Genomic DNA, 23,399 nt, shown 5'->3' with positions numbered 1-23,399 from the left:
ACTCTTTTTTTACCTACAGAAAAATACTAGAGCAGTTTTTTCTGTTGCAAAGAACTCAGAGCACAACTATGGATTTCTATTTGCAATCTCTGGGTTTATCTGGTGAATCATGTTTGTAGACCAAACAGTGCTACTAGCATTTTCAACCACAGCACCATAACTGAAAATCATTCCTCTAAACCTTTATGAGATGACCAGTTACATCATCATATTTTCCTGAAAAAAAATCACTCTCATTTAGACCATTTCCTCTCTGACAAAAGTGCATACAAAGTAACATAATCAGAACAAAACTATCTTGCATCACTGCTCTGTGGTGCCCCTGTACCCTCATGTTTCCCAGGCCCTTTTGTGCTATTTGTGGCAGGTCCTTAGACCCGTCAGCTGAACTCTGGCAAGCTAAGAATATTTCTGACAGCATATGCTGCTGTAATAAAACAAAATGCTTTCACTACCAGTCCTCTTCCCTTTCAATAAGTGAACTGGGAGACCATCACAATTGCAGGCCCAAATTCTTGTCAGGGTTTCACACAGGTTGCAAGCTGGTAGTTAATGTTCTCGATACGTTTCCTGAGGATTTGCAACTTTATCTTCACAGAACTGGAGTGTTTTTTTTCCAGTGACAAGATACAAGGCTGAAAAATCCTGCTGATAAATTCTGAACATAGAACAGACAAATACTAAACTGGCTCTGGCTTTGCAGTTTCCTGAAATGCAAGCTGAAGTCTACCTCAAATGTCTCAGAAATATCCTGGATATGGCTGATATGAAAGGGGCAGTAGAAAATAGTTTGATTGCCATCCTATAACCATCTTAACAACATATACATAATAACAAATTCACATAGTGAAAAAATGTACTGTGGTTCTGAAATTTTAGAGCAATAATTTTGGTTTACAAATTTTTGAGGAAAATTACTCTGGTGAATAGCACTCAGTCCTAATTGCACTTCTGTTAAATCTCCATTCCTCAGGGAACACTGTCATCACCTTCATAAAGGGAGACAAATAAAGTTGAGAGCATTTATAGTCAATGAGGCTTCACTTAGTGCCCTTATACAATACCTGTCCATTTGCACGCATCATGTGCTTGCCTGAGTTCATCACTGTTGCTACTTAATTTAACAAATTAGTGCTCTTATGTCAAGGTTTATAGTCAAAGGCTAGAAGAGTTTAGACAAGAAAGGAGAATGGTGATGCCAGCTAATTAAGAAAGTTAAAACTTGCTTTTTAATTCTGTTTTTAATTGCAGATCTACAAGCTCACAAATGCAATTTATTTCTGGCAAAAGTTAAGTGAAGAAAATAAAGTATGCTGCAGTTATTCTAGTTGTTATCTTTGCCTGTGTATCACAGATGTCAACATAATTCTGAGAAAGTTATTACCATAGTTCGTTTCTGCTGTAAAACTATGATAAACAGCTCACACAGTAAAAGGAATAAGGAACTAGTTTCAAAATTGGAGAGTGAGCATATAAACCTAAGACTACAATATTTATATTTTGAAAAAAAAAGAAAAAAAAAGCTGGCTTTCCACAAATCATTATCTTCAAAACAGCTTGTCCTTAGGGGACTCATTCTCCCATTCGCTCCATTTCTTGTTTTTACTGACACCTTCTCTTAGCAGGTGACAGGCAACCCATGGATTTATTTTCTTCACATATGCAAAATGGTGCTCACCACTTAATATGTCAACAAGCTAGATCACAGAACAGTGTTTGAAACATGCTAAAGTAACAGAGCACATAAAATAGACTAGCCCCTCACCTCTTGAAACAAGTTCAAAGTGACAGTAAAGCAAAGCAACACCTTCATATTTTCATTCTTTCCTTGTTTTTCTCTGAGCTTCCTTGGTCTCTCTCAACAGAAGAAAAGAAAGGTTTTTTTTCCCCTGGTGACATCTTTTATTGGATCAACTGTACAGTTGGCAGAGATGTCAGGCAAAATGTAGGGCATAAAGTGCCATTTTGCAGGTCTGCAAAAACCCTTGAATTTTACATGTTGTTTCATGGACCACCATGGCTACAACAACACTCCCATTCCTCGACAGGAGAAGAAGCTTCCTTGAGAAATGAAGTAGAAAAAGAAATACCTGCTCTGTATCCATTGGAACATACCACAGTATGAAACCTTATGCCTGTATATCCAGAAACTTAGCATTATTGGCATCTCTACTAGCTGGGAAGCCTGCAAAATAAGTCAGAAGGAACGGTGTGTGTATATTGAAACAGAAAACACTGTAAACTGTGGACATTTTTCACTGATGAGTTCTGCTTTTCCAAGGGGGTGGAGTGAAATACTGTAAATAAGACTGGGCACAGGTTATCTAGCTTTTTTTTTTTTAAAGCCAATTCCAAGCTTTTAGTGCTCAGAGTTCCTGATCTTAATTCAATCATGAAGAAAGTTTCACTTGCTTAGTTAACTCCTTGCTTATCCTTTTCTTTAAACTTGCTCTTAAGCAACAGATACAATGAAAAGAGCAAAAAAAAACTAATAAACATCCTGCTCATTAAATCTCAAGCACCCTTGAATTGTAGATACATTGAATGCGATTATACTAACTTTTCAAATGGACAAAATAAGGGAGAGACACAAAACGGCTTGCCCATGGTCACACCACAAGTCAGTGGTATAACTAGGAAAAAAACTGAGGAGTCTTGCCTCAGTTTTCTTGTCATGATGACAGCAAATTAACAAAGTGGGTTTTTTTTTTCAATTTAAGCCACAGGTATTTACTAAAACAAATTTACTAATGGAAATAATGAAAATTAACACACTCATTTTGCTCTAACATGCAGGTTCCTTGACTCTTTTCCCAAATTAACTTTTTACATACAAAAAGTGGTTATCTGCTTCAATAGACAGATCCATTTGTGCTAACTTTAACTATTGCGATTGCAGCTTTCCTTCCAAATAGTTAAATTTCAGAAATGGACTCAGAGAAGGGCAGTCTTAGTTATATGGTCTGGCTAGGCCTGTCCTTCAGGATGTAATTATGACATGGACTGTCCAGAATCTAAGCTTTTTCTTTTCCTTTCTTCCTTTTCCTTCTCTTCTTTCTTGCTTTCTTAAAAAAGAGTTTCCTGATGATGTACTGAACACAAACCAAGTATAGCCAATGCACTGGAGTTTCCCTGCATCTGCAGTGATGAGCTCCTCTGCCCCCTATTAAGCTAAACCAGGCTTGTCCAACATACGGCCTGCGGGCTGCTATGCAACCCTCCAAGCCGTTTTCTGAGGCCCCAGGTGCTGCGATGGGAAACTAAAGTAAACACTGTACTTGCGTTTCGGGGGTGGGGGGGTGTGATATGATACCACTTCCTGTGAGGTCTTTGAATATGCCTCGCCGGCCCACTGGGTGATAAAAAGTTCATGATCCAGCCCCACATTCAAAGAGCCCTGAGGTAAACGGAGTATCAACTTAAACCAGCTCTTTTAGGGTCCATTTACAGCACACTAACAACCAAGGAAGTTACATGCTCATTACAACATAGTTACCTGAGAAGGTTAAACAGGTGCACCTTCTAGGATGGCAGAAATGTAACCTTAATTTAACCATATTCCACCTTTCAACAGCCTTAAAGGGAAGAGACATGTTGAGTTTGATTTAACATATAATTTTACTCTGTTATTGTTGTTTATTATTCGTTGTGTCCAAACTTATGCTAGACAGTTTGCAGATGATCATTTGTGGTGAGGGTCATCTTTTCTAGTTGCACCTTAGAGGGACAACAATACCAACTTTCAGTCTTACTAAAAGCCTTATGATAGTTTGCTAAGTCCAGGCTGCTTGAATCAGACTTCATTTGAAGTGAAATCTAAAGTTCTCATGCACAGTGTTTAGTCCTCATGATTAAGGAAAAAGCACCCAAAAGACCCAGAGATAAGAAAGCAAATAAAAGGAACACTTCTTTAAAACCCTCCTGATTTTTTGGGATGGGACTCATGATTTTTAAGCACTGAAATCCGGCAACACTGCTTACCAATTTTCAGAGCAAGTGAGAGAAGTAAGTGACTGATGGGCCAATGCTTGCTTGGCAATGAGTGGCAGCCAATTATGCAGGCACCTATATCCAACAACGAACCCATCTTCAGCCACCACACATGTGATTAAAAGCATCCTATTCTCTCATTGCACGGAAACAAAATCACAAATCATTCACACAGGATGTTTCAGCCACAGTTCTTTCCCTTCCTCTGCTTGCTGAGCCAGTTTTTACTGTTCCCCTCAGGAGATTACAGCTAGCCAGAGAAAGAGCCCATGATCATCACAGGCCATGCTGCAGGATCTCTTGCTCACCTCCTTCCCCAGGTGGTATGTGGGTGGTCATGCCAATCACATGACAGGAGTAGCAGGGACATTATGTGCTGTAATATTCTCCATGCAACTAAGATCTCTACATACAGATCAGGTAATGTGCTGTGTACGCTGCAAAGTCCTGGAGAGAAACAGGCTGGATTACCTGCTGCCCAGTCATGAACAACATTTTTTTATTCCCTCAGCCTCAAATCAATTTCCCTAGCTCTGCCCGCTTGAAATTCAGTTGAAAGTCATATGCCTCATAAGTAGCTCTTCTCTTCATAACCAATCATTTTCTCACTGGTAGTTGGGAGGAAGGAAAGAGGAACTCAAAAGATCAGTAGCGAGACCAACGAAGGAACTCTTTGCTGTCACAGTAACAGAGAAAGAGTCTGCATCAACTATTTTCCCCCTATGAATATCCTAACCACTTAAAGCATCAACTATAAGACGTGCAGTTTTGACTGCCCAGCAGCCAGAGCTCTCAATCCATTTACAGTGTGCCAGTGCCCAATCATATTTAGTATGGACAGCCCCAAAGCAATGAGAAATCACTCTGATCTGAGTCACCACCTGCTCCCCCTCAATGAAATGATCTGACAGCTGCTGCCCCCTTATGAATGCTGATGGCTCAGCTTGGCTCTGCTTTAGCCAGAGCACGGAATAGGAAACTTTGGGGGCAGAAGGCATAGTAGACATTTTGTGCCACTTTCAGAAGTGGCAACAGACAGCTTGGGCCCTTGGCAGCTTCTAAAACTGCATGACTTGACACACAGGGGCATACACATGTACTATACTGTGCATGTGGCTATGCTTTCCTGTGCCTTCTCTCCCACATGAAAGATGCCAACAGTAGCTGTCAGACTACTTCTGGTAAAATTCTGAACGCAAGTTGTCACAATAGATCAAACCAGAAATTTATCATCCGATCTGTGAGAACATCTTGGTCCCCAAATTTTATTGTGAAATTTAGAAATATGACAAAAAGCAAGACACAGTTTTTAAAACTGCAAGTGCATTTTCCCCTGAATGTTTATGAGCCATTTCAACCACCTGTACTGCTTTGGTGCCAACAATCAAACAATTAACTAAAGTTACTAATGCTTTGGGGGGATGTATCAAAAACACACACACAAATCCTGTATATCAGGCTGTGGCATGGGCAGCTGCTGACACGCTGAGCTCAGCCCAACAAAACGCTCCCTTCCACTCAGTTTCAATACACAGTTGCCAGCCACCCACAGACTAGTGAACACTATCATCTGTGCACAGAGCTAACTTTGTTTTATTAATAGTGGCATGGAATCTGAATTGAAAAAGCTGCCTACTATATAAAGCAAGTGCTCTCTTTTTCCTGCTGGATTAATCTCTGATTTAGTTACTATAGAAACCATTCTGGCAACTGCTACAAGTAAAGTACATATATACGCACACATAACTATACATATATAATTGTATGTCTGCACGTGCATGCATATATGCGCATTTTTTATGTAATTTATAGACACATATGTACGACTAGTTAAACAAAAGACCTTGACTCTCTTCTACGGATGCAGTGAAAAAATCCTTCAGATGTAAGCCTAACAGCGGCTGCTTTAACCATTTATATTGTGGCTTCTATCCCTGGACAAGTTTGGCTGTAAAAGCCACATTAGGGCTAATTCTCTGAATCTGGGGATGAAGTGGGCATATGTAAGCATGTTTTTCTTAGCATTCAGAAGGGGATGTTTTAAGTGACCTGAATCTTCTCCAGTATATCATCTAGGTGACATCAGGGCTAAGTAAGCATGTTTTCCTTGCTCTTCCTGAACACAGAGGAGTGAAGTGCAAAGAGATCTCACTCAAGTTTGACTGACAGCTAACAAATTAGGCAATTGAACATGACACTGAGATTCAGACCTACAGTAAAATTTAATAGGAGACAGCACTCTCCTGTTTATTCCTTTTCATACACTGCTCTCATAAACATTTCATAAATAATTCCCACCAGGATATGTAAGATTTATAACATGCCTGGAAGAGCAGGTTGGCAAGCTCCCTTGTAGTCTTTGAACTGCTAACTCACTTCACACAATCATTGTTCACATATGTAAAATTAATTCAGCTACAATTTCCAACAGCTCTGCATCTTCCATACAAGGCCAGACTGAAACACTAGGGCTGTTCATAACGAAAGATTTTTCATACAGAGAAAGCCTCTCAGGCATTCACTTCATCTTTCCCTATAAGGACCACAACAACCTTCAAAATAAAAAGTTAACAGATTTTAATGGCTGCAAATAAATACTTTAAGCAACATGTAATTTATCTGTGTAAATCACTACCGTGGCACTCAGTTCGGTGAGATTAAAAATGATTTGACAGTCATTTGGAATCAGATTAGCATGACAGATACTTTTAGCAATTGTCTTTGTGTGGGATTCCACAAAGCCCTATTTTGTCATCATCCCTTGCTATTTACTGTGTATATAAGGCCACTAGGGGAGGTAGTGGCTTTAATGCCATCTGTATGTAATGGATGACACCCAGCTTTGTATTCTCCTCACTGACCCAGATGATGCAGCACACATGTGCTTTCTCATTCCTTTGCTAGGATAGACTTGCTGGCTGAAGCTTAACCTAGACAAGATGGATGTGATGTTTATGGGCACAGGGGCTGCAACTTTGGTGTATGGTGGGAATGCAAGCCTCATTCACATTGTTGAGGCACTTTTCCCAAATGGTTCACTACTATGGAATTCTTTGAACAATATTTACTCCTGGTATCTCAGGTGGCACTGGATGGTTTTCTACATCTCTATATACTGTATAGCAAGTCAGATAAAACCATTTTTCTCTATCTAGATCTTGCCACTGTGAATTATGCCTGCGAGTATGGAGAGAGAGAAAATTCTGCCACTTTAAAAGGATCACAGGGGAACTTATCACTCACGTATGTACTTCAGCTGATCCGCTGTAGCTGTTCTGTGTCTGCTCCTGTCCCTCATTAAATTAAGCTAAACCAGGTCAGCCTGCTTTGGAATGAAACATCTGCTAAATTATCATGGTTTAGCATTCATTTACAACAGAATAAAATCAATACATACAGTTATAATGGAAGAGGATGTTGAAGATACAAATGCTATTACACTGTGTGCATTAGAGTGTACACTAGCCTCTTCAACAATTGCCCTACCACCTTATTTGTTTGTAGGTGTAAGTCAAGGTGTTAGCACTGATTTACAAACTCTTAAATAGCTTATGTTCTGACCATCTGAGACATTCCCTAACCTAGCGTGATACTTGAGAAAAGCTGAAGCACTTGCATTTGTCACTGGATTGAAGAGACAACATTCTATGTAAAGGGCTCTTAATTGACATTGGCTTTACTGCTTGCATACCTAAACCTCAGGTGAATCCCATGACCTTTGCACAAGATTACTCTTTTCTATCACTACTGCCCAGCACTGGGATATCCTTTGGTTTTATTGACTGTCCTTTTTTTAAACTTATTAATATATTTAATTTCTTACAATACGCAAACATCCAAAGTTGTGGGGCTGGGTACATGTTTATTATTATAAAACTGAGCAGCTTATAATATCAGGAAAAAAAATTAGCAAAAGCTACTATTTCTAGCGTTCAATGCCCTGGATAGATCACACCTGGGTCTAGATGAAATCTCTTCTAAAAAGAACACAACACCATTCACTACAGGATAGCAGATGGAAGCTGACACCATCCTTTGAAGTATCTAGCCTTGGCACTCTAAAAGTACAGGCCAAAAGCAGGTGGATCACTGGTATCTTTACATTGTAAATCCTGGTTTTGTGCAGAAGTACTCCTTCACACAAATCTGTACAGTTCCCCAGCGACTCTCATCTATTTTGTTGAATGTAGAATAATGAATACTATTGGAACTCAATCCTTCAAGGTGCTGGACTTATTCACCTTAATCCACTGAAGCACAGACAATATATAATAAAAAAGAGTCCATAAGAACATCCACTCCAGCTCCATCACACCACTGCTACAGAACAGCCCATTTCATGCTTAAGTTTAGGCAAGTTGTTGCGAGTCCTTTTAACTGCTGTGGGAATTTATCTACCTTAACTGAATCCTGTGTTTTACTGAATCATAGCCAGGGCATTCTCTGCTTTGCATTATTAAGCACTTGCACAGCAATTTTCTTGTAGAGAAAGCAAACAAGCATTGCAGAGGAACAGCACAATATAAAGGCATGTGATCACTAACCAAGTCATAATGGCTATATCTAAAATTTAGTAGACTTCAAAGTATTTATAACCAAAGCCTCCAAAGGAATGAAAGCTTGAGGTTCAGCTTGGCAGACTGATCCATGACACAGTTTCAAAACATCTGAAATGTCATTTGATGCTCTTCCAGTTACTTACAGTAAGAGAAGAGTAGCTATGTACTATATATCAAAAGAAACCTGTGCAGCACTGCCTAAAGCAACATACGCAAAGCACCAAAGTGTGTTCGGGGGGGGTGTTAATGATGCAAAGCAATTCTTTCGGAGGAAAAACCACTCTCATTTGATTAATATTTAAACAGTTATGGCAAACACTGGACACTGCAATGGACTGAATGAATTCTTGGTGACATCCCATGATTTTCATGGGAATGCTAAAGAAGTTCAACCGAAGAGAGACTGCTCCTCCATCTCTCATGAATTCTTTGAGCAGGAGGCACTATTCCTGAGAGCCACAAAAACTGCAAGCTTCATCTGAGATCAAATGAATGGCAAGGACATAACAGAAACAAACAGAATGAGAATTTTAAACAGCCCTCATCCCAGCAAGCACTCAGTGATTGATACATGTCCGTGGGTCACAGAATCTTATTCCACTATTTATGTTAATCCCATATGATATCCACATGCTTCATTTTAGATGGAATAACACTGGTAATACAAATCCAATTTCTCTTGTGCCCTCTATGAAGCTCCTTCAATGTCCCCCTTGTGGAATTCCCCCCATCACTGTTTCTCAACAAACTCTTTCAAGTGAGAAGCAGGTGTTAAAATGACTGTCAGAAAGTAATCATAGAATTGTAGAAAATGAGGGTTGGAAGGGACCTCAGGAGGTCATTTAGTTCAACCTCCTGCTCAAAGCAGGACCATCCCCCAACTAGGTCATCCCAACCAAGGCTTTGTCTAGCCAGATCTTAAAAATCTCCAAGGATGGAGAGTCCACAACCTCTCTGGGTAACCTGTTCCAGTGTTTTGCTGCCCTTCTAATGAGAACATTTTCCTAAAACCTAAACTTCCTTTACTGCAACTTGAGACTGTTGCTCCTTGTTCTGTCATCTGCCACCACTGAGAACAGTCTAGCTTCATCCTCTTTTGAACCCTACTCCCCTTCAGGTAGTTGAAGGCTGCAATTAAATTCCCTCTCAATCTCCTCTTCTCAAGTCTAATTAAGCCCAGTTCCCTTAACCTCTCCTCACAAGGCATATCCCCCAGCTCCCTCACTATTTCTGTTGCCCTCCACTGGACTCTCTCCAATTTGTCCACATCCTTTCTGTAGTGGGAGGCCCAAAACTGAACACAGTACTCCAGATGTGATATGTTTGTGATATACAATGATATTATTTATCAACAGTATGAACTTACATTGAAGAAATTAGTCTTGTTCCTCTCGCAGAAGAGACCCTGTGCTGGCATGTGCTTCAGCTGCTGCCATGGGATACTGCTGCCTAGCAACACATCTCGGGCCCACTGGAGGTTCTATGGAAGCAAACAGGATGAAATTGAGTAGGAGAAAGAGGAAGGGCTTGTTACTGCAACTACAGGTAAAAGTAAAAAAAAAAACAACCAAAAAACCTTCCCTCCTAGATTTATTAATCACCATTACCATCTGTACATTTTCCCCAAGATCTGTGGATGATGCTAGCTAGAGCCTCAGTTTAGTTAATATTTATATAATTGAGGCTCCAACATAATTTGGAGATCAGAATTTCTGACCTCTCAAACAAAAGTGGAAAAGCAGGCTGGTTTACAAGCACAAGCATTCAGACTGATTGGCCCTCACACTGGGCAAAAGATTAGTGAATCCTCTAAAGCTTTCAAATCCAGTCTCATATTCTCCTGTTTTCACTGATGTAGCCTTTTTTCATGCTTCCTTATTGTTATTGCTATCTATATCCATCTTCTGCATTTAAAGCAGCCTGAAATGCAAATATCTTTTTTTTAGCTTTTTAAAACCCCCCAGAAATAATTGTATTTTTGTTCAATGAAATTAGCACTCATTATCAATGTAAAATAACTAGAAAAGAACCAAAACCAGAATAAAAGTTTCTCATTTCACATGCCTAGATTTTGTCCACGGGTACTAAGCCATAATGGCTATAATAGAAGCAGTTATATTGCGGCCCCTGTCAGACAGCAATGAATCTGCTAAATATCTCGTCATCAACAATCTCAGATGTGCACAATTCTGGAAAAACATCTAGTTTATGACAAGGACACAAGAAGAAGGTACTAAAGCAGGTAGCCCAGAACACTTAGAAGTTTGCTTGTTGAGTTGTGGGGATTTCTTGTTGCTATAACCTAGGAGGTGTATCTGTGTGATGAATAACCATACTTCTACTGACTTTCAGACTCATACCAGATTAGTGACCAAGCCAGAAAATGAAACTTTGATTTCTAGTGGCAGGAATATTCACTTCTGCTAGGTCAACTAACAGACCTCTGCAAATAAATGTTGTAGTGGCATAAATATTTTGATTAGGCATTTGACTTTGACACCACCCTCACCCCTTTTGTTTACCACAACAGTTGTACTGGTACAGTCTCCCTTGTGTGGCTACAGTTATACCAGTATAAGATGCCATATAGCCACATAGCTTCTCTTCCCTTATGGTAGGAATGCTATAAGATCCTTTTATACTGATTTAACTTTGCCCATACTGAAGTACCTGTATCACCATACCTGCACTGGTATACTTAGTGGTACAATTTACATGTAGACAAACCTTAAAATAATTTATAAAGTAAGAAATTAGAATCCAATTGAACAAGCATAACTCACAAGTAATCATGGTATACAAACAGTTGACACATATAATAACTAATTCTGTGCTCTTGTAGGATCAAGCTCCTAATGATAAAAAAAATACAACTCATAAGAACTAAATGCCTGATATGACTATACCTCTCAGGTAGCTGAAAGGGAAGGGCCACCTGTTGGCCCTGGGCAAAAAACATACTTCCTCTAACAGTCTAACGGAAGAGATGATTAATAGCAAAGTTTTACTGGCAGGTTATTCTTTTTTTTTTTCCATTTACTTCCTTGGTTCTTCTTCAACCACTCCATGACTTCCTTAGCAGAAAAGCCATGGATTCCCCCCTCCTTCTCCAAACTAGGGGTAGAGACACATAAGGAAAGGGGACAGGGATTTATGGTGAGTCAGCTGCTCAGTGGCAACTACTTCTGTGCACGCTCTTACCCCAGTGGTACATTAAAACTAGCCCACAATAAAAATATGGCAAAACTACTGCAGTTCTGCTCTCAACTACTGCCAGGTAAAAAACATTCACATTGGCAGTTACCACCAAGTAACTGATGCAATAAATCCTTGCCCTCTTTCACCTCTCAGTAAATTGTTAATTTGACTATTCCCTTTCAGCTGTAGTGCAAATAAAGGGCAGACTAAGGAAGAGGATGAATTAATCTCTCTTGAGAAGCATGCAAGTGTAACATCCTGACTGCTGTAGTCTCTCTAAAGGCCTGGGAGCTGCATCTATAAATCATATCTTCATTATATAATGGACCACCAGATCAGGAGGAAATGGTAGATGAGGCTTTCTTCAAACAGCTCACAGAAGTTTTCTGATCACAGGCCCTGGTTCTGATGGGGGACTTAAATCACCCTGACATCTGCTGGGAGGGCAATACAGCAGTGCGCAGGCAATCTAGGAAGTTTTTGGGGAATGTTGGGGACAACTTCCTAGTGCAAGTATTTTAGTGGCCAACTAGGGGCCATGCTCTTCTTGACCCGCTGCTCACAAACAGGGAAGAATTGGAGGGGAATATAGTAGTGGATGGCAACTCAGGCAGCAGTGACCATGAGATGGTAGAGTTCAGGATCCTAAGGATAGGAAGGAAGGAGAGCAGCAGAGTAAGTGCCCTGGTCTTCAGAAAAACAGACTGACTCACTAAGGGCAGGATCTCCTGGGAAGCCAGACTGAGGGGGAGAGGAGTCCAGGAGAGCTGGCTGTACTTTAAAGAAGCATTACTGAGAGTGCAGGAACAAACCATCCGGACGTGCAGGAAGACTAGCAAATACGGCAGAAGACCAGCTTGGCTTAGCAGAGAACTCTTCAATAAACTAAATCACAAAAAGGAAGCTTATAAGAAGTGGAAACGGAAACTTGGAATATAAGAGTATAAGAGCATTGCTAGGGCATGCAGGAATGAAGTCAGATAGCCCTAAGCACAACTGGAGTTGCAGATAGCAAGGGATGTGAAGGGTAACAAGAAGGGTTTCTAAAAGTATGTTGGTAGCAAGAGGAGGATCAGGGAAAGCGTGGTCCCTTACTGAATGGGGGAGGCAAACTAGTGACAGAGGATGCAGAAAAGGCTGAAGTGCTCAGTGCCTTTTTAACTCAGTCATCACAGGCAAGGTAAGATCCCACACTACTGCACTGGGCAGCACAGTTTGGGAAGAAGGTGAGCAGACAACAGTGGCAAAAAACAAGTTAGGGACAACTAAGACAAGCTGGATATGTACATACAAGTCCATGGAACCAGATGGGATGCACCCAAGGGTGCTGAGGAAGTTGGCTGATGTGATTGTAGAGACACTGGCCATATTTGAAAACTCATGGTGATCGAGAGAGGTCCCAGATAATTGGAAAAGGGGAAATATAGTGTCCATATTTAAAAAAGAGAAAAAGGAGGATCCATGGAACTATAGAACAGTCACCCTCATCTCAGTCCCTGGAAACATCATGAAGCAGATTCCTTAGGAATCCATTTCTAAGCACTTGGAGAAAAAGAAGCTATTAGGAACAGGCAGCATGGATTCACCAGGCACAGGTCATGCCCGACCAACCGGACTGCCTTCTATGACAAAGTCACTGGCTCTCTGGATGTGGGGAGACCAGTGGATATGGTACACCTTGATTTTAGCAAGACTTTTGATACGGTCTCCCACAACATTCTTGCAGGCAAGCTAAGGAAGTATGATCTGGATGAATGGGCTGTAAGGTGGACAGAAAACTGGCTGAAGCATCAGGCGCGGAGAGTAGTAATCAATGGCTTGATGTCTAGTTGGCAGCTCTTATCAAGTGGAGTGCCCCAGGGGTCGGTGACAGATGACAGCAGATGACACCAAGCTGCGGGGTGTAGTAGATATACTGGAGGGTAAGGCTAGGATTCAGAGTGACCTAGACAAATTGGAGGATTGGCCCAAAAGGAATCTCAAGAGGTTCAACAAGGACAAGTACAAAGTCCTGCACTTAGGATGGAACAATCCCATGCACCAGTACAGGCTGGGGGCTGACTGGCTGCGCAGCAGCTATCCAGAAAAGGACCTGAGGGTTACCATGGACAATAAGCTGAATATGAGTCAGCAGCATGCCCTTGTTGCCAAGATGGCTAACGGCATACTGGGCCACATTGGTAGGTGTATTACCAGTAGGTCAAAAGTAAATTGATTGTTCCCCTCTATTCAGCACTGGTGAGGTTGCATTTGGAGTACTGTGTTCAGTTTTGAGCTCCCACTACAGAAAGGATGTGGACAAATTGGAGAGTGTTGAGTGGAGGGCAACACAAATGGTGAGGGGGCTAGGGGACATGACTTATGAGGAAAGACTGAGTGAACTGGGCTTGTTTAGTCTAGATGGGAGAAAACTGAGAGGGAATTTAGTAGTAGCCTTCAACTACCTGAAGGGTGGTTTCAAAGAGGGTGGAGCTAGACTGTTCTCAGTGGTGGCAGATGACAGAACAAGGAGCAATTGTCTCAAGTTGCAGCAAGGGAAGTTTAGGTTAGATATTAGGAAGATTTTTCTCACTAGGAGGGTAGTAAAACATTGGAACAGATTACCCAGAGAGGTTGTGGACTCTCCATCCTTGGAGGTTCTTAAGACCCGGCTAGACAAAGCTTTGCCTGGGATAATCTAGTTGGGCTAGGGACAGACATTACATATAAACCAGTTGAAATGATCAGAAACTGATTTAAACCTCTAACAGAACATAAGGTCAGTGCACATAAACCAGTTTCAAAATGGCTGAAACTGGTTTAAGATGAACCTGATTGAATGTAGTATTAGACTTTGGGTCAAATTGGTTTATGCTGTGTCTGTCCCAGACCCCTTCCTGGTTTAAGTTAAACCAGAGTCTCCCAGCATCCCAGATGCTTTGTAGCCCTGAGTCATGCTGGGCTGTGCTCCTTGCTCCAGAGAACAGGGCTGGCCCCACCCCTCAGCTCCCTTACCTAGCCAGAGCTTTGGGGGAGACTGCAGGCACAGCAGGGTCTGCCTGGCTTCCCCCTGCCCAAACCCTGCTCTCACTGCTCATGCAGGCCATCCCTCCCATCTCCCACAGCACGGACCCCAGCCCCACAGACCCTAGGCATGTGGTATGCTATCTAATGCTGAGAGCTGTCTGTGTGTGTGTGCCTCCAATTTCACTGGGACAGGCAAACAGGACAATGTTCGTTTAGGGCTTTTGGCGTGAATCAATAGGTCAGCTGGTAAGGTCCCTTTGTTTCTTCCTTGGAACAAGCTGTTTAAGAACTTGAACTAAAGAGAGAGGCTTTTGTTTTGTTGATGGGCTGATAGTGTGTTATCAGCCCCCTTCTGGCTCCCTGGATTGTCAGGTTTGCAGACAGTATGAAGAAGCAGGGAGAGGGAGATTGAAAAGCTCAGTATCATCAACAGATATGCATGCACTGCACTCCCCCCCACCCCGCGCTTTGCCTCAGAGTGCTAGCCAGGGACTGGGGTCTGGCAACATTCCTGCCCCTTGAGTAGCAAGCAGGGAAAAGCCTGGGACGGTGCAGGCAGGTTGGGGATTTAAACCCCTCCCTAATCAGAGCATTCTGCTTGGCTGACCACACCCCCTCTCGCTGGGCACTGTAGAAGGGAAAGGAGGGCTGCTCTAGCACCCCCTGGCTTCTAGCCTGAGCCACTGCAGGCATGTGGCTGCATTTTTTCAGTCCAGAGGGAATGTCTGTGCACTTGCAAACCAGTCCAACCTAGACAGGTTAGACTAACCTGCAAAGATTGAATCAATTCAGGCTCAGGCTTTTTAAATGTCTGTTCCTAGCCTTGGAGATGGTCCTGCTTTGAGCAGGGGATTGGACTAGATGACCTCCTGAGGTCCCTTCCGACCCTAATTTTCTGATTCTGTATCCATCAACTATTCTAGTTGTAATGCTACCTCAATATTTTTCCTTTCACTTCATCTTCTGTGGATTTTATGGACTGATTTCTATCTTACTTCCCTGCTCATTTTCCATATTGCAAGTGTCTATCAAAACATACACAGCTTGTGTGTAAAGCCTATACAGTTACCAATCCTTTTATCCTACAGTTACAGTGAACACAAAGTCATCAGTGTCTTATAATAAATCAGAGAGTCACCTCTAAGCAGAATTCTAGAATTAATGCAACAGCAAAATGTTGGAAACTCCAGTCAACTACTGTCTGGAATCAAAAATACTTTAGCTAGGGGACAACGGATATACGACCTTTAGAATTATACCATCTGACACTTAAAAGGTTTTGGAGAGCTTATCTTTACTACAAGGACAATACATGTTACTTTACAAACAGCATTAGGCACTTTCTGACTGTTTGCAAGGGCCAATACATTTATTTATTACCACAGAGACAGGTAACTAATAAAGATTCAATAGCGTTATAACTGGAAAACAGAATGCTTTAATCACTATACTATCTTTTTATGATGCTCTCTTGTACTTTACACCATGCAGCAACAGATCTGACATCTATCTGTAAAACATATTGAAAACCATACAATGGATAGTACAAGGTACAAAAGAAGCTATACAAAAAGGGCCTGCTCCTGCTTCCACTGAAGCCAATAGTAAAATCATCCAACATATGCTAGGAGCAGGACTGATTCTAAAGTTGTATTGCCATCCAAAAGCTTTATCAAAGTGCACTGTTTTATTAACCTGGAGTAGGCTGAGGGGTAGATATTTCATAACTGCATTTGGAATATAGTCAGAGGATGAGATACCCTCACTTTTGTAGCCATTCATCTTAAGGTTTCTATACTATATGTAGGGACCTACTATATACACGATTTCATGGAAATCCTGTAATTGGCAGTCTCCTGTGAAACAGTCGGTTCCCCGAGAAAGAACGTGGGGAGCCAGCTATGTTCAAAAAGTCAGCAAAGAGCTGACAAGAAGTTGTCCCTAGAAGGGGGGGAGGGAAGAAAGCAAAGAGAGAGAGAGAAAAAAAGGCAGACTACCCATCTCCTGAAGGGGGGAGGGAAAAGTTCCTGTCTCTTTCTCCAGAAGGGGAGGGGGGAGCAGGGAAAAGCTGCCAAAAGCTGTTTTTTTACTCAATAATGAAAATAGCCCTATACCCCTTGAAGAAGGTGATAATTACCGAATTAACAAGCCAAGCACCACCAGCTACAGCTTTCAATCCGTGCCCGGGAGGGTTGGGACTTGTGGTGTCCAATTGCTCCGCCTTCAAAAAGGTGGCCCTGGCTGTGAAATTAGGGACCCCGGCCATGTTACAACTGTGTAATCGGCTGCTGGGGCCCATGAATTTGGTAGGTCCCTAACTATACAGAATACCCAGCTATCATATCAGGTAACCCTGGTTCCCCAGGACAGATTAATTTATTAAAGTATTCTGATTTTGTAAATTTTGCTTTAACATTATTTCTTAATAAAACCCATTTTCTTTGAAAAAATATTTATGACAACATAATTCACAACAGGTGCTGTACAGAGCAACTCCTGTTTTTCCAATGAACAATTAGATATAAACTGATAGATCCTGCCCTAATTTAAGACTGCTTTGTGCTGCTGGGCTAAAACAGTCCTAAACCAATCTAACTGGTCATCTAAGGATTCCCCCTGCTCTAGGGATTCTTGGATGTTGAACAACCTCTGGTTTGGTTTTTTTTGTGTTTTGTTTTTTTTTTTTTTACACACACACACACGCACACACAGTATAGTTGTATAGTTTGTACTATACATGAGTAAGTACAAAAGTATTACCTAAAAGTGTGTTTATGGAGTACCTGTGCTAAAACTTGCAGCAGTTTCCAAACAGGTAAAATGGATCAATTCTAGATAACCTAGGTCTATGGGTGCTATATGCACATTACTACAGCTATGCTTATTTCAAGGTCAGTGTTTTCAAATTTGCTTCTTATTTCCATGTGTTCCAGGAGAGCAGGGCCTGACAGTAAGGAGCAAGGTGGTGGGGGGGGGGAGGGGGGCTGCAGGGGGAAGAAGCTGTGGGATGGGTGCAGAGGGCAAGGAGGTTACCTCACTCTCCTCTACTACAGCAGGGAAAACAAATTTGGAAAGGGAACAAATTCAAGGCAAACTTACAATAATTAGATTCTATACATGGAAAATTATAACAAATTTGTAAATATTTCAAATATACAATTTAATTATTGGGGGGGTCATCTTATATGCAGGGTCATCTTATAGTCAACTAAATATGGTAGTTGGCTCAGATTTAAGCCAAAGACTGGCCCATCACCCTATTAATCCCAAAATGGGGGAGACAGAGGTAGCTCTGCATCACCTCATTAGCTACACCATGTTGAGGAACTAGCTAACAATAAGGAATTCCAAAGGAGAACAATTTATTTAGTGTTTTTGATAGCAGAGAGAGAGAAAGCTTCAGCATGAAAAATATGCCCTCAGAATTGATTTAATGTGATCTTTGTGACCACTCATTTTGAATGAAATCAGAATCCAGGAGGAATGATTATTATTACTACAATTAGTCCCTCCATCCCCTCAAGACCCAAGCATGCTGCCACATTTTACACACTGGTAATACCCATCAAATGCAAAAGAAAGTTGCAAATGAAATAAAGGGAAACAAGCCTACTGTTTCCTGCCCACTTGAATCCTGGGCAAAATCCCACATAGATATGTCTGTTTTTCAATCTACAGCATTTAACAGCAGCAATCACCATACTAAAGTAGGTCTTTTCAAGTTTATCTTACACTCTACTTTAATTTACCCTCACAGCTGGCACCCTCTCCGCAGTACTTTATTTTCCCCTCATAGGCCATTCCACATCCTCAAAGCCCAAAAAGTCATTTCTGTAATGCCAGCTCTCTGCTGGTCTATAGACTGAAACTACACTGTGCTGCAGTCACATCAACAAACTGGCTTCCTCACAGGAACAAGATATCTGCATTTGACTAACCAGAAGAGAACGTAAAAAAACTGCCATACTATTTCACACTTTTAAAATATTCTGGCAGCTACCCAACCTTTTTGCAAATAGCTGAGTCTGTAAGCGGTGAACCAAAGCTGCCAGCCTATCAAACAATGGGACAACCTGCGTTTCATTCAATGGTTGGTACTTCACATTGCTCAAAGAAAGACTTCAAGGCTTGGGAAGGCCCAACTGCTCAGTAAGTGTACTTTGAGTTTTGCTGTAGGCAGCTGTTTCAATCCAATCTGCCATGTTCCAAGATGCATGAAAGTAACAAAACAGCTGCACGGTTTTGGGTTTTTTTTTAAACTTACCGTCAAAACAAAGGCAATCAAATATTTTTAAAATCAACAGAACTCCAAAAGCTATCCCCATATGCTGTAATTTTTATATAAATCTAAGCCTTAGGTTATTTCCTACATATAAATTATAGATATATCCAGTGTAAAATAGGATTTATACTGGAAAGTTTGACAGATCTTTAACAACAGTGACATGCACTGAAGTTGTAACAACAGTATACAATAAACATACACAGAATACATACAAATTCACTGCAAGTCTTAGACAATTTTTTCATACTACAAAGACAGCGATGAAAATCTTGTAAATGTCAAAAATTACCATCTAGACATATAATGTGATTATGCAGTAATCTTCTCAGCATGTTACATTTCACAGACTTTGCTTACTTCTTTAGCTGATAGAGTTATAAGAGGCAGGTGAAGGGATGCAGGTTAAAGCAAAAGGGATTTATTCTTTCCAGCGCACTGCTTACTGGTTTGTAGTGCTGGATTTAGTTGCATGTGACTCAGGGCAATTATAAAGAACTCCTTCCAGTTCAGCAACTGCCTCCCACATCCTCACCACCAAAGAATCAGAGGCAAGCCATCAGACAGGGCATGGTACTTCGCTGAAAGGTTTGCCAGCAATGCTAAGGTGGACAAGGAGACTATCTTAAGGTTAATTATTTAGAAATGAGTCACCTCACAAATGGCTACTACTTAACACCATGGTGTCAAAAGCTGCCTTTATACAGCTTGGGAACCATATGAGGGGCACAAAAATGATCTATTATTGCTTACTTCTATTTATTTGAAAATGCCTGTTTCTTTTAATTTTTTTTGCCTATTTCTTTATGAAAATTGGAAAAAAAGTCACCAAAAACGTCTATTTTCCTGTGGTTTGTGTGTGTACGTTGAGAGAGTTTTTCATTTAAGCAGAATGATGCACTTATAAGAGCAGTTGGGAGAAAACAACAGGAAGCACCAAAATCACATTTAACAGAATTCACTTTAACCCCTGGCATGGCTAACAAGAGCTGAGGTATGTCAATTGACAAATGTGGTAAGTAGTAGCATCACATTATGGGAAAATGCTGTTACAGTGGTTTTCAAACGTTTTGAACAAACAGACCACTTCCAACCCCCCCAAAATTTCTCATAGACAACCAAGCACCCTTATCATCAAACTTTCAAATTGAAAGGGATGTGATCTGTAGAGCACTTAACATGACTTCACAGACCGCCAGTTTGAAACCACTGCTGTATATAATGATACAGTGGAAACATTTAAAATAGCTTGTTTTGCTAATGGGGATACAAGCTGCAAACAGGTGAGAAAACAGTTCACTATTTGCAAACAAGTGGTAGCCCATTTTTTGTCTTTTTGAATCATCTCTGAATAGGCCCATTCTCTTTAAGAAGGCCTTTGCTTATCCTAGACTTCAGCTCTAGAATCAGGTAAAAACAAAAAATCAGCAGGTTAGATGAGAAGAGAAAGATCCTTGAAGGAAACATTTTCAATGAATTAGTATTACTGAACTGACATAGTGAATCTGCTTCAATTATGCATGGTTATTGCTAGCAAAGTGTTAAGAATTTCTCTGATCAGGATGCTTGCATTAAAAGTGTGTTAAAGAACAAGCACTGCTCATAAAAAAACTGTTGGCATGTTGCTAGAAACACCTATGTATGAACACACTTTAGCCAACACACATTTGAGGCATTTATGTAGATGAGGCCATGCTGCATCTGTTCCAAACTGAGAATCTTGGTTATTGGATTTCAAATGCACTTAGGTAAAACAGTTATAACCTTGAACTACACGAATCTGTATCTTTGTACTGTATTTCAGTTATTAGATTCATAGATGTTAGGGTCAGAAGGGACCTCACTAGGTCATTGAGTCCGACCCCCTGCCCTAGACAGAAAAGAGCACTGAGGTCAGCTAGGTGCTTGTTCAGTCTCCTCTTGAAGACTGCCAAGGTAGGGGAGAGCACCACCTTCCTTGGAAGCCCATTCCAGATTCTGGCAACCCTTGCTGTGAAGAAGTCCTTTCTAATGTCCAGCCTAAATCTGCTCTCCGTCAATTTGTGGCCATTGTTCCTAGTTACTCCAGGGGGTGCCCTAGTAAATAGAGCATCTCCTATTCCCTGCTGTCCTCCCCTGATGAATTTATAGACAGCCACAAAATCGCCTCTCAGCCTTCTCTTGCAAAGGCTAAAGAGATCCAAGTCCCTCAGTCCCTCCTTGTAGGGCCTTGCCTGCAGGCCTTTGACCATGAGTGGCCCTCCTCTGAACCCGCTCAAGATTCTCCACATCCACCTTGAAGAGCAGCGCCCAAAACTGGATGTGCTGCTCCAACTGCAGCCTGCCCAGTGATGCACAGAGGGGAAGCATCACCTCCCTGGACCTGTTCGTCAAGCATCTGCTAATGCATGATAAAGTGCAGTTAGCCTTGTTGATCACTCTGTCACATTGACGACTCATGTTCATCTTGGAGTCAACTATGCCTCAAAGTTCCCTTTCCATTGCTGTGCTGCGAGAAGGTCATCCCCCAGCCTGTGAGTGTGTTGGTGGTTCTTTTTGCCCAGGTGCAGCACTTCGCACTCGTCTTTGTTGAACTGCATCCTATTTCGTTCTGCTCATTTTTCCAACTTGTCCAGATCCACCTGGATCCATTCCCTACCCTCTGGTGTGTTAACTTTGCCCCATAATTTGGTATCATCTGTGAACTTGGACAGGGTGTTCTCCATACCCTCGTCCAAGTCACTGATGAAGACACTGAATAGCACCAGTCCAAGGACCGAGCCTTGCGGGACTCCACTGTCCACATCTTTCCAGGTTGATATTGACCCGTCCACCACCACTCTCTGGGTGCGATCCCTAAGCCAATTTGCCACCCACCTGACCGTGCAGTCATCTACATCAGCCTGTCAGTTTATTTATGAGAACAGAATGCAATACCATATCGAAGGCCTTCTTGAAGTCTAGGTAGATGACATCTACTTTGACTCCTATGTCTAAGCATTTTGTGACCTGGTCTTGAAAAGAAACAAGGTTAGTCAGGCAGGATCTACCTGCAGTGAACCCGTGCTGATTTCCTTTCAGCATTACTTCCCCTGTTGGTCTACCACACACGTGATCCTTAATGATTTTTTCTAGAGTTTTCCCAAGGATAGAGGTGAGACTAACTGGCCTATGGTTTCCTGGTTCCTCCCTCCTCCTCTTCTTGAAAATAGGTACCACATTGGCCCTTTTCCAGTCCTCTGGGACCCGACCAGAGTGCTTGAACAGCCGTGCCAGCAGCTCTGTTATGACACTGGCCAATTCCTTGAGCACCCTTGGATAAAGTGGATGTGGGCCTATTGATTTGAACACATTCATCCCCTCCAAGTGCCCCTTCACTAAGTCTGAGCTAACTGTTGGTGGGCTGGTATCCTTTCTGTGTCTATCTATGATCCATTTGGGAGATCTATCTTCGTCTGTGTCTAGATTTGTCTTGGTCTTTGTCTATTACAGATAGTAATTGACAGAATTTCACAACAAGCTAAATCTAAGTGCCTTTTTAGCAAAATTGTGATACCATCTTGCAGCAGAAGTGTAGCAAAGGGGAGTCCCTGAAACTAACATAAATCTAGTATGAAAGCAACTCTAATACTGATTGTTTTACTGGGTTGCTGATAAATCATTTCTGAAAATTTTAAGTTTTAACTTCAACAAAATAATTTAATATTCAAACACAGAGAGTCAATTACGACAAAGACCCGAGGAGTGCAGGACTGCAGCCACTGCAGGCATGTGGCTGCATCTCCAAAATTCAAAGTGAATGTCTTATCAGTTCAATCTACACAATTTAGACTAACCTGTGAAGACTGAACAAATTCAGCCTCAGGCTTTTTGACTGTCTGTACTTAGCCTTGAACTGTATTTATCAAGGATTTTGGCTTTCCAATTGCTATGGATGTATTTTATACACTATATCCCTTGTCTTTCCAATGTAACTAAGGATCACTATTATTTAGTAATGCTACCAAATATATGTTAAAATTTGTTAGGGGCTCTCTTAATGATAGATAATGTGCAAACTTTAAAAACTGAGAAAAAACCCCAAACAATAATACCTACAGGACCCATGGAAAGTATTCTCTGGGAAAGACATTACAGGCAACCCCCGCTTAGTGCTCTTAATTGGTTACTGAAAAACCAAGCATTAAGTGAAACAAGCACTAAGTGAAACGGAGAGTATTAGATGACCCAAGATGGCGACCGCAATCATTTTTAATGACCTAAGATGGCAACCACGAGCGTTATAACGAAGTTCGCTGACCGCTAAGAGAAATCAGGTATCAATTTAAAATGAGTGTTATAGTGAAATAGCGCTAAGCAAAACAGTGTTAAGCAGGGGTTGCCTG

At 41.3% G+C, this 23,399-nt stretch overlaps 1 protein-coding gene across 9 annotated transcripts in view; it reads right to left on the bottom strand.

Annotated features, from left to right (window-relative positions):
- Window positions 1-23,399, bottom strand: part of CABIN1 (calcineurin binding protein 1) — a 219,028-nt gene that overhangs the window by 89,418 nt on the left and 106,211 nt on the right. For all 9 annotated transcript variants that reach the window (XM_019493692.2, XM_059713507.1, XM_059713506.1 and 6 more), the window contains exon 29: window positions 9,916-10,029. In XM_019493692.2, the coding sequence (XP_019349237.2) occupies window positions 9,916-10,029 (114 nt within the window). The remainder of the gene's footprint in view (window positions 1-9,915; window positions 10,030-23,399) is intronic.

The sequence above is a fragment of the Alligator mississippiensis genome, chromosome 10, assembly GCF_030867095.1.
Source record: "Alligator mississippiensis isolate rAllMis1 chromosome 10, rAllMis1, whole genome shotgun sequence".
NCBI classification, from domain to species: Eukaryota; Metazoa; Chordata; order Crocodylia; family Alligatoridae; genus Alligator; species Alligator mississippiensis.
The sequence above is the reverse complement of the archived record's forward strand: the minus strand, read 5'-3'. Positions and strand labels throughout refer to the sequence as shown.